Source organism: Acromyrmex echinatior, chromosome 12 (assembly GCF_024713525.1).
Source record: "Acromyrmex echinatior isolate Ae372 chromosome 12, ASM2471352v2, whole genome shotgun sequence".
NCBI lineage: Eukaryota > Metazoa > Arthropoda > Insecta > Hymenoptera > Formicidae > Acromyrmex > Acromyrmex echinatior.
Window position 1 is genome coordinate 5,516,804 of NC_141863.1, and position 12,804 is coordinate 5,529,607.

The 12,804-nt window shown below is 35.1% G+C and overlaps 2 protein-coding genes across 2 annotated transcripts; both read right to left on the minus strand.

Annotated features, from left to right (window-relative positions):
- Nucleotides 1-83: 83 nt before the first annotated feature.
- LOC105149564 (E3 ubiquitin-protein ligase) lies at nucleotides 84-7,086 on the minus strand. The gene is made up of 4 exons (XM_011062073.2): nucleotides 6,687-7,086; nucleotides 4,960-5,805; nucleotides 4,745-4,873; nucleotides 84-4,524 (listed from the first exon to the last, which is right to left on the minus strand). The coding sequence occupies exons 1-4, from the start codon at nucleotides 7,030-7,032 to the stop codon at nucleotides 3,305-3,307; spliced, it is 2,541 nt and encodes an 846-aa protein (XP_011060375.1). The 5' UTR covers nucleotides 7,033-7,086; the 3' UTR covers nucleotides 84-3,304.
- A 498-nt stretch (nucleotides 7,087-7,584) lies between these two features.
- Nucleotides 7,585-11,616, minus strand: TRAM (translocating chain-associated membrane protein 1). Its single transcript, XM_011062072.2, has 7 exons — nucleotides 11,328-11,616; nucleotides 10,580-10,756; nucleotides 10,381-10,496; nucleotides 10,088-10,300; nucleotides 9,890-9,999; nucleotides 9,511-9,798; nucleotides 7,585-9,386 (listed from the first exon to the last, which is right to left on the minus strand). Exons 1-7 carry the CDS (start codon nucleotides 11,457-11,459, stop codon nucleotides 9,289-9,291), a joined length of 1,134 nt encoding a protein of 377 aa, XP_011060374.1. The 5' UTR covers nucleotides 11,460-11,616; the 3' UTR covers nucleotides 7,585-9,288.
- Between the last annotated feature and the right edge of the window lie 1,188 nt (nucleotides 11,617-12,804).

Sequence of the window (12,804 nt, forward strand, 5' to 3'; positions counted from 1 at the left end):
AATTTTGATAATTGTGTACTTATTAAAATGCTTTTCGTATAAAGGCAGAGGATCTTTTCACTGCAAATAAACGATGGATACTCTTAGAATAGTTACAGTCATTTATTCGTTTTCACATATAAAACGTATCAAGAGAAAAACGGCCCATTATTTCTCGAAGGCTTCCGTTACTCTTGCTACATCTTCTATTGCGCAAAACCATATGACATAATATAAAAATGACTCTCCCTAAAAATTCATAATGAGTGTTTCCGTTTGTTTATTCGGAATTATAGATTACGCTCGCTTTAATCTCTTTTTCTCTTTCTCGATGCCCTACTTATTTGTTATCAATACGTAATAGTTGACATTATTCTGTCGCTCTATAACTAAATATCTTTTCTATACATTCTCTATGATTTATTTCATAAATTCCATGCGCTTTTTTTACACTATATATTGTTGTTAGATTATTTCATATAATGTAGTCGTGCGATTCTCTAACGATATTAACCGATTTTATTTTATCTCCTCGCGATTACTTATTACACAAATTATTTATCAAACGTATTCACGATACACGAGTGCCGTATATATATTCTCATATTTAAAATTCACATAAAGAGAAAACAAGACAGTTGAAAGACTATTCCTGCGGCATGCAGAAGACAACAAACATTTCGTGCATTATTTTAATGGCAAATATATACGTTGCGTTTAAATAAAATCAGAATAGAAAAAAGTATGGAAGGTTAGTAGCAGGAATAATAAAAACATCCTTCTTTTCACCACAATCGTTTCGTACCTTTTGTTAGCTCCCGTTTATCCCGCACTAACGAGGAAACTTTCGGAAGCCTCTTTGAATTTAAAAAATTTCAGATTTGTCATAGAATAGCTCGGAATGAAAGATCGACTCTTTTATTTTTTTCTAGATGCTCTAGCAGAAAAAATACCCAGCTCATTAAAATTGTTTCCGACATAGGTATCCGAATGTCTCCCCTTTTTCATTTATCCTTTCCATGCTTCTATATGAATACCTTCTACTTAATATGGACATTAAAAAAAAACCTTCTGGATTTAAAACGTTTGGCAAAGAATCTTTCTCTTCTGTCGCGACACTAAGGGAGGGGATAATAGCTGCGTTGCACCAAGAGTATTTTCGTTTTAATTTACCGTAAGAATAATGATTTTGTCGCTTACAACATGATGTAGTGAACAGATTATTTCAACAGAGAGTTTTTTTTTAATAAAGTCAATATTATCCCTAAATATAAATATTGACGAGAAAAAAATTGCGCTAGCCCCCAGAATGCATTAAATTATAGATCTGTTTCTCTTTCTAGCTAAACTTCTTGCACATTCATCTTTTCTATTTTTCTCTCCAATACGAAAAGAAAAGAGAAACGACAAATCGACAAGAAGTTTAATTAGAGAGAACAGGTTTTATGATTCATCCATTGGAAGTACTCATTATTAATTATTATAAAATGTGAGCGCATCTGCGACAGCTTTTTACATAAAATACTATAGTAATAACCACTATATAATAAAGACCTAAGGACGAATTTTGAATAAAATACTGTATCACAAGTGATAGGAGTGCGAAAGACGTGGACGCGAACTTATTCCCATAAAAAATTTGTTTAAAGAAATACGTGCAAAATATGAATGTGTATCAGTGTCTATAAAGGCGAGAGAGAATTCGAGCTTACCAAAAATGGAGCTGTAAACTGCGAAAAAACTATAGCTCACAAAGTATGTTTCTTGACAATTAGCTTCTACGCCCATCGAGTTAAGTCCGCCACATGATCACGCAAAGTGTATAAATCTTCTCTTAATATAACGTTTAATTTATAACAATTAATTCGATTGCAGTATGATAATCAAGGCCGTCGAGGCTGATAGACGATTACCGATAATCAAGTGGATCTTATCAAACATATTCTCTAAATTCTTTGAAATGAAATCTCACTCTAAAGAGTGAAAATTGAGCTTGAAAAAGCGTGGCTCAAATTCTTTAAGAGTGAGATTTCTCTTCAGAGTGAAATTCACTCTAAAAGTTTTAGAGAATATAGACCGGTATATTCCCAATTTGTTTTTATTTTAAGATCATCTTAAGTAATATCGTCTTAAGGTGCTAATATGCCTCATGCTTGGCTTGTAACATCTTAAGACTTAAGACACTCTTATTAAATAATAAGACGCTCTTGAATATCGGCTCAGTAATCTTTCTTTCAACGCAATATACACGATTATTCATTATAATTTGTCTTACCGATAGTACCGGTGTATAAATGTGACATAATAAACTTTACATATTAAGATGATCCTTCCCGTGAACGTTAGTTTTAATTGAGTTTTAAATGATACTTTTGTCTCTTTCTATTTTCATGCATAAAAAGAAGTATAAGCTCGATTAATCCTCTTTTGATTTTGACTAATTTTCACGGGAACGGCATATAGAAATATAAATATACATATTTCGCAATAAAGCAATTCTCTGTCGAAAGTTTCTGCTAGAAATCGCATAACAAGCGACACGCCACGCGATGATTATCACTACATGATTTAGCGCTCTGCTGAAAGCGAAGGAACCAAAGACCAGCTGTCAGCACATAATCGAACTTTCAAAAAAGCTAATTAACTTGCGTATACCTAATATTGTAGGATTGCTGTAATGAGTAGCCACTTAAATCTATTTAAATGGACAAGCTCTCTTAAAAAATAAGTGTAATCACTGTACAAAACTACAGTTTCCATCTAGCACATCTCTCGCCATCAGAACGTGCACTTGATACCTTTAGTCTCCAAAAATGTAACAACGTCTCGCTCAAATATTGTCACTCTTCGTTTTGATTAATGCGATATTTTACTCTTTCAAAGACTAATAAAAATATAGATACGAGGTGTCCCGAAGAAACTCCAACCTTAATCTTAAAAAATTCTTCTCACTGAAAAAAATCTGCCTGTCAAGATTTGTTAAAATTTAGGCCGGGCGTTTCAGGGCACGCTGTACGTGAGCACAAGCCGCGTTTCTCATCATTATTTTAAAAAACGCACACAATCGATGTATTAGGAACAAAAACGGCACGTTCCATCGTGTGAACACCGAAAACGATGTTACAATAATCTGAAGATCCAAACCGTTTCCGTACATACTCTCGCAATGTATCCAGGTACATATTCGATACGACGCAAATGATTTGTTAAAAAATACACAAGACACTATACAAAAGTTGCGGCTTTTCTTTCGAATCTTCTTTCGTCAAACGTATGGCTTATAGGAACATCCAATTGTGGAGGGTTCTCACGCGCCGCGACATGATTATCGCGTGCGAGTCTCGTCTTCACGTGCATCAACCGTGATTTTTATGCGTTTTGGCCTGCCACGTTTTCCCTTAGTCGCGGTACTGACAGCCGAATTTCGTTTTACCGTCTTGCGCGCACCGCTCGTCCTACGGACAGTCCTCGCCGTGTTGATTTCACGCGCGTTCACGTTGACGCTTCTCTCACTCTCGATGGCCCTTCTCGAGCGTCGGGTACGTCCGGCTATTTGCTCCATTTCGTCGTACTCGGCCTGCAAACGACGTGCCAGTTCGAAATCCGCCCGCTCTTGCAACAGCATTCGCTCGATTCGCTGCTGTTCCTCGATCAATTCCTCATCCGAGAGCTTGTCCATGGGACGTTCGCTTTCCGAGACACATTCTATTTCGTCGCAAGACTCCGGCGGCGAGTCGTAATTGAACTTACTATTATTCTTGTTACACGCACCGTCCGATTCACCTGCCATGGAGGAGGTCCTCGTTGAGTTACGCGTGGACTTCCTTTTGCTCATTTTTCGCCGTTTCGTCCTCCCCGTGAAATTTTCGTCGGTCTCCGTACTATCTTGAGATGTCGAGAACGTGACTTGGTTCTCGTCTATCCTCTCAGGTAAGGCTTTCTTCTTCGTTGCTATTCTGCTTCTTTTAGACGCAGTAGATTCCATTTCTGACTCCGACATCTTTATGTCTATGTTTTCTTTTCTCCTTTTAATTCGTTCGGCTATATTTTCGACGGCTACATTATCATCGTCATCCCGCTTGTCATCTTGCGAACTTGTTTTATTAAATGTCGGATTGGAGCTCGTTGGATCGTCCTCCTCTTCGTCTATCACATTCACAGTAAGTCTGCTTTCTTTCCTGCTGCTCCGCAAATTTTTATACCGATTAGATTTCGTTACCATACCATTTTGCATGATCGGTCTCCAGGACTTGCGTGTTTTCCTCGCGTCCCATTCCTCATCATCTGACTTCTTGCTCACTTTAGTACCATTAATTATTTTATTTGCATTCTTCGTATAATTTTTATTGCTATCAAACGACGATTCGGGTATAAAATCAAGTCGACGGATAGCATCATTTGTCTGAGGCTTCGTCATTGACTTATTCGAAATTGTTTGGGAATGAACGAATGACGTCGATGGTTTCTGATCAATCGATGTCCTCGACGTATTATCCTTCAGATTGTGCACTGCGTGTTTCTCCTTTACGTCCTGTTTTATTTTACCTGTAACGACATCTTATAATTAAATAAAAAAAAAAATTTTTAATTACAGTTTTAATTAAGAATTTAATTAATCGTACATAACATATCTATAACAGGTCTGTTCTTTAACAGACTAAATTGTTGACTAAATTATGTACTTGTACTTAAAATGAAACAGATATATATTTGAAGTTTAATGGAAGCGAGATAGAAAATTTGTATGCAAACATTCAAAATTTACCTCTGAAGGCGCTCCAAGAGCATCCAATACGTTTCACGTGTGTCAACGATGGAGCTGTTGGCTCTGCGTTAGATACTTTCTTTAAAATAGGGATCACCCTAATCAACTTCGGATCAATCTGTTTTCCATCTGAGAACAGATACAACATAAATATTAGGTTTCTTTTACAAATAATCAAATATTATCTCCTCTCTTTCTTTCTGATAAATATATACCTGAAGAAATTTGCAATTTCGTCCTTGGCGCTGTCTTAATCGGTTTGAAATGATGGATTTCTTGATTTATACTATCGTGACTGCCAGAGCTTTCGGCGCTACCTATCCTCTCGTCATCGTCGGTCAGCGTCATGCACACCTCTATCCCGAGACTCTTCTTCTTGTTGTTCACTACATCGCTCGGTATTCGTAACTCTTCCTTAGTCTCTATCGCGTAAGCCCTGGACGTGGAGCATCCGGGATCAGTGGAATAATTTGAAGTGCTAGGTTGGGTAAACTTTGATACTGTTTGATGTTTCTTCGCAACAGCGTTATAAACGGGTAATTGTTTCTGGCAACAATATGTAGGCGGATTTTTATGCGTGCTGGACACGTTTATTTCCTTAGAGCCGCATACATTGGAATACATTCCCATCTTGGATAACAATGCATTCATTTGTCTTGTTTTTGAGTTGTCCTTGACAGACTCAGGAAGACCCATATGCCTGCCTTCTAAGCATGCAGTTTCGGTTCGTGGTGCTTCGGTATTATTTACACGTATAGCTGTATAGTTAAACTTGGACTCGTTAAAAACATAACTCGGCACTGATGTGGTCAAGCATTCGTTATAACATTTTGTAGCTTCCTTCTGTTGCTGCTTTGCCAGACTCTTAGCTAGCAATTGATCCTGCGCCAACTGTGCCAACAGCAGCTGATCCTCTGCCTGAATCTTCTGAATCAATGCTTCACTGGCCATTTGTTCAGCTTGCCTCTCACGACGCATCTCTTCCTGGGCCATTTGAAGTTGAGCCTTGTATTCCCGGTGTATCTCTCCAGCTGCACTGAGTATTCTATTTGCCGCATAATCTGTCCACAAGAAAAATACTTTTCTGTATCTTTTAGTATCTTGACAAAATTATCATGTTCAATACACAAAGTACTTCTATTTTGCATATTGAATACTATGTATTCTTCAATTACAATCATTTTATATCAATAATTTAAGCAAGATAACGTTTTAATAACGTTTTTTATTGATGTTAAAGATGTTGTCAAGACAATATTAAGACATCATTTGATATCACCTGCTATTTGGAAAATTTAACAGCTAAGAAATAATCACAGCTACCAACGCTATTAACCTTTAAATAGATAGATGGTTTAAAGATACCTAAGTTGATAGATAGGGGATGCTTGGAATACTCCAAAAAAAAATCTTTGTAGTTATATTCCTTTATCAGTAGTATATCATGTTATAGTTAAATTTACATTAATCATTCCCTTATGAGAGAGAAGAACGTAAACATAATAAAATTTAAGACTTCTAGGCATCTAAGTCATATTTTTTAGTTTCCTTTTCTAGAACAAAGTTTTTAAGAAAACTATACCTAGGATGACCAACCCCACAAAAAGTTAAACTAAAAATCTTTGAAGAAGACAATGATACTGTGAAATGAAGAAACGACTACATCAAAATTACATAAGCCATAAAAGCATCTTTAAGAAGCATGCGAAATGTCATTCAATAAAATAAGTAAACACAATCGCTTAGGTTATGTTACATTTGTTTATTGCTGACATACATGAGTGTATGCGTATGTATGTACGTGCGCGCGCGGATACGTGCATGTATGTGATGCATATATATATATACATGTATGTGTATGTATATATATATATATATATATATATACCACACACACGATATATATATATATATATATATATATACATACACACACACTCACCAGCGTCCAAGCCGAGATCCCCCTCCTCGCCATTGTGCTTGTTCTCGACCTCCTTCGGGAACTTGGACCTAATCAGCTGCCAAAGGCCGTGGTTCACCAAAGTCTCAGACTTGGTGGCGGTGCGCAGCCAGGAACCCACCCGGACCCGGCAAAGTGGGCAGGTCAGGCTGTTGTGCTCGAATGTACCCTGCAGGCAGCGTAGACAGAGGTTATGTGTGCACGGCAGCGTCACTGGTTCGATCAGAATGCCGCGACATATCGGGCACGTTAAATCGCGCAGATGCACATCCGCGGTAGTACGCGACACTGTGAGATCCAGCAGCTTCGATGTACGTTTCAAATACATTTTCCCATCTTCCTGCGACCACTGACTCTGACGGCTACGACGGTCAACGTAAACGACAGCTAGATAAATTGCTGGATTTGCACTGATTTGCACTGCAACACCATTTACACTGCGCTTGACCGACTACACCAGCGCCCGCAGTCAGAACTGTCAGGAGTATCATCTGCCGATCATCATTTTGAGTCAATAGTGTTCCTTCCTGTCCATCAAACTCGATTAAAAACAAAAACTATAAAATTTTAGAACTGAGATATCTATTAAAATTGTTAAATGTTCAATTAAAAAAAATTGTATGCAGTATTTTTTCTTTTTTTATATCGTTGCATAAAAATATTAATGAAATTACTTATTCTTTAAAAATAGATGTACACATAAAATTGGATATCTCTAATTTATATATTTTTTATTTATGATAGACGTGACAATATATATTTAAAAAAATCAAGATTCTTCTTTTTAGTCTACAGTTTCGTCAGAGACGTGATGATCACTTCTGCATAAATCACGAAAAAAAAGATTAACAAGTATATAAAAAGAAATACACAATATGAATCTTATTCAATACAATTATTATTTAACAAGATAGCCAATAAATTAATTTTTAAACAATCATTACATCTCTGGAAAAAATAAATCATAAATGCAAATAAAAAATTGACAATTGATTGTACGACTAAACATAGAATTAAGATTATAAATTCGACAATATAAAGTTCGCAGAACAGTGAAAACACCTACAAAAAATGATCTCTCAAAACTTTATTTCCTTTTTTCCTTTTATCAACGGTTCGTTTTCCTTGGAATAGCAATTTTGAAGAAATTTAACTATTCGCAAAGCAATATAATAACGAAACACTTTCCATATAGATTCACTTTCGATATAAATACATGTATTAAAAAATAGTAAAACTTATATAAGTATAACAATATTGTAATTGCATAAGATATGTATATTTTTACGTGACATGATTATTATAACACATTTATGGTCCAGAGTATTATTTCGTGCACATTATACCTATTATATATTTTTTTGTCTTGTAACTTAATGCTAGCACAATGCGTTTGTCTCTAATCTACTCGAATATTTTATTCCAAAAACAATTCAAGATAATAAACAAGATCGATTCAAGCTTATGTCTGGTTCTGGAACTCAATTTTTGTTCAATCTCTTCTCAATCTGAATCAGTCAGACAGTGGAGAAGGAAAGATTGAAGATTTGGAAAATTAAATGGTCTTATTCTAACTAACTTTAAAAATTCATCGAAAGAAATTGCGCAAAAAAAATTCATAGAATTTTAAATAACAGTAAACAGCGATAAATTATATAAATTTCTCTAGAAAATGTACGACGCGCATAAAAGGACAACGTACCAAAATGCGCAATTAATATTCTGTGATTCTATATGAATGCAATATTTAGTTGTACAATTTATATGAATGCGATAAAATGATTTAAAAAATTGAGATTTGTAGTTAAAAACACATCCAATGGCGCAGTGCCTATCTCTGCCCAAAATGATGTATCTCTTTCATAAAATATTTTAAATCCGATTTTTTCATCTCTGTTAAATACAAAATTAAGTATCGAATACTTCATTATTCTGCTGTCGCGATTCTTAATCAGTAACATTATGGAAGTTTCGTATTTTTACATTAAGAAGAATACATTTTTGTACATCTTAGATTGCGGTCTTGGCTCTTCAAACCTTACAAAGCATATACTTTGAAAGCACTGCGTATGCAAACATTAATGTAGCTGGATCAACTTCGATCACTTGACGTTTCCACTAATTCTTATTATGGTTATTATTAGTATATATACTGGTCATTAATACGTCATCGTTTTCGCCTACTTTCGCATCAATTGTTTCGAGCTATGTTCAAATTCCCAAACGAGTGCCACTCAGATATCATTTTAGCCTTATTGTCCACTAAATATTAAACAAGAATTACACGATACTTGGGGAGTACTCAGATGAGTATCTGAACACATCCTCGGAAGATGGATTCAGTTGACTGGAGCATTTCAACATATTTAGCGGGGAAATTACATAAGAGATTGCTATAGCATGTGGAACAATAATATATTGGTAATCCAAGCGTAGCATTTGGAGCATAGCGTTTAAAGCATTTGGAAGAAGCAAGTAGACCGCAGCCTTAATCAAACATTTTAACATGTTCGTGATATACAGACGAATAAAATCGAACATCCAATCAGCCTTGTAGGGATGATTTCTCCAATTTATTGAGCGTCTATTTTGCTTTGGCTGAAGGACGATTTCTCAGATTCTTCTTCGTTGCTTGATCAACTTCTGGGAGATCGTCGTCTTCGGACAAGGCTGATTTCTTGCCTGCAAAGATACAATACGCATACATTTTACTTCAATGAAATAAATTTTGACGTAGATAATAAAAATAAAATCAATAATAATAAAATATATAATAAAATAAATGAAGAACTTTACGGATTTTCACCTTCTCGTTTCTTCGGCTTCTGCTTCGGCTTCGTCTTCACGACAACAGGCGTAGCGTTCTCGCGTGCATACTTGATTTGCTTCATAATAAAGAAATATAGAAGGTAGCCTTGGAAGAGCGAGACAATAATTGCTACCGAGAATTGTACAACAGGAGTATTAAAATTGCCGGCAACATAGTCAAGTTTAAACTCCTGTTTCCTCAAACCATACAGAAACACTACACACGTAAGCGCGATAGTCGTAATACGTGCGAACACGTAAGTTGCATTGGCAACCAGGAATGATACTATAAAATAAATAAACGGCGACAAATATATTAATTATTATGTATAGTAATGACAATTATTATGTATAGTAATTCAATGAAAGCAACTTACATTTAGCTCTCTTTTCTTTTTGACTAATAAAGTGAACCAGTCTGGCTGCATGTAACAAAGCATCTCCCACATAATGGAAAGTTAATAAGATTAGGGCAAGATGTTGGAAGCTGAGGAGAATAACAAATATATATATATATTTTAATACAAATTCTGCGAAAATATAAAATAAAGTAAATCTATATATTATAATATTACTTGAAAAAATAAGCTGCGAATGTAAAGATTAATCCAACAGTTGCATGGACGACACGTTGCAAAATGTCTTCTTTTTTAGTCCGTTGAAAATAGAGCTCGGGATAGCAATGCAACCAATAAGAAAGCTGGGCAATGAAAAATAATTTTAGGGAAGCGGACATCGGCGCTGGGTATTCTTCCCACAATGTCCATATGTTCAAAAGTATATTCTCTCTAAAAGAAAAAGAAATGTTATTCTATTGATACTTTCTCTTATATCTCTTTTTAGTATTATTTATTAAAATCTGTATCACCTGATTATAATATCAATGGCCCACAATGCAGATAATGCATAAAATACTATTAATTGACTGGACGCATTAAATTTAGAAAGCTTAACTTTGCTGAGATGAAGTCGTTTGGAAATTTTCTGTCGACAAAATTGATCAGTGAAAGAGTTTAAATATATTCTTACAGCTAGACAATATTTTATCATCAGAAAGATATACTTACATCAAATATATATTCCTGAAGTACAGCATGCATTATGATGGTTATCAAGAAGTAAAAAAACACTGCACATGCATCTTTCCATCCTGTAGTATACTTCACCACTGCTGTCGGATCCTCGGTAGTATTGGTCACATTATGATGAATAGCAATAAACATGTAGGCCCACGGCGATGTAACCTGATATAGAAAATAATTTTGAATTTAATTCAATTTTAATTTAATAGGCTACATTAAAGTAGCCTCAAAAAATCCACAATGTAACTCTCAACAGTATAATTAGATTAATTAAATTTTGAGGAAATAAATTTTAACATTTCAATAAATACTTTTCTCCTTCTTTTCCAAAATCAATATAAAAAAGGCAATTATAATAGCATATTAAATTTATAAATATAATATTGAAGAATTAACGTGTTTATTCTAATAAGATATTTATCACAATTAAAGTGTTCATAAAAATGTAAATGAAAACTCAAGATTGAAAAAGAAATACTCTCAAATACAATAAATAAAAATGTATACGTATGTGTGACGAGTCAAATTTGTTTTGACAGGAACAACTCCTAACATATGGCCATCCTACTTTTCGGCTGTCCTCCAAATTTCTACAGAACACAATCCAGAGCGAAAGCTTCGTGGGGAATTCTCATAAAAGCGACTCTCCCATTTTGCCAAAAGAATATAAATCGAAACGGATGTAAATTCTAAACAGAACTGGAAAACAAACGTCGGGATAGCTGCCACCGACCTGCACCATGAGTCCAATCACGAAGACCATGGCCACGCAGGAGACGATGTCCGCATGATTTTGTATGACGAACTCGTGGCTGAGGATCGGTGGGTTCTTGCTCGAGCTCTTGCGTCCCTTCATCGTCACCATCTTGGCCGACAGGAGTGTATGTTCACTGAGCGGTGAACGCGGCACAACAGACAGACGGCGGACGGACGAGCGGCTCCACTGCAAGAAACCGGACCACGACGTTTCACGGAAACGTCATGCGTGTATAAGTACACGCCACACACGCGGTGGCCAACCGGGCCAACGCCGAGCAATGTGGCGCTCGCTCCCCTAACCCGTTGGCACCGCAAACGTCATGCTGACTACTACTGTACTCCGATTCTTCAAATCTTCACCCACTTCACTGGACCTTCTTCCCATCCGTCGCAATCGCATGAAAAAATGTATGTGTATTTTCAGTGTATTCTACGTAAATACTGAGCTGGACCCATCGAAGTGAAGAAGAACAGGGAATAAAAGGTAGAGCAGACGTTCGTTTGACTTGTAGCGCGACGTAACCACCGCGCTACGCGGTTGAATTCGAATTGGAAAAAATGTTTAAAGAATTACATTTAAAATTAATACTATTATATCTCATCGGTGATAATACTAAAAATATATATAAACTTTATAGATTATTTCATTATTACGTATGGATATCTGTGTAAAAGTTTGAACACAATTCTCCTACTGGTTTCAAATTTTTTACTTAATTTTTTGGTTTGTCTTGATTCTTTAGTAAAATTGTGTTTTGTAATATTTTTACAAATTAGATGAAGAAGTCACATTGAGAATCAATTCAAATTATATCTACGTTTAATGAACAATAAAGATAGATTGACACAATGCGCTGATGCTGTTGATTTCGCATATTAGCTCAAATTTTAAGGGCTTATAAAATACACATTCTTTTATCATCGAAACTGAAATTACTTTGATAATTTAATTTTTTATATTTTTTGGAGAAAACATTTTTACAAAAACGTAAAAATCGAACTTTTTTTTAAAAACAAGTGTCATTTATTTATTATGCGAAATGAATTATTCTAGTTCATACGATAATCGCAAGTGTCCTGATTAAAATGAACTTTTATTTTTATTTCGTTCGCTGGGAGACCCGGAGTCATAGTCACCGACGATCTCTGTAAATGATGCAGAGAAAAAATGGATTTATAAAATGTCAAATATTATTCACATTTTTTATTAAAAAAAAGTAAAAATTTTATTTTTAAACTACAATAAATAAAACCCAAAAAATTATTTTAAAAAATATTCACTCACTTTTTCAAAAAAAAAAAAAATTCTTAAATATCTCTTAAAAAACAATGCGACAAAGTAATACCTCCTTAAAAATCATTATTTTCTGAATTTGACATTTTTCTCAAAATTCTGAAAGGATCATAGTCAAATTTAGAAAACGGATTCGTGTTCAGCATACAAAAAACAG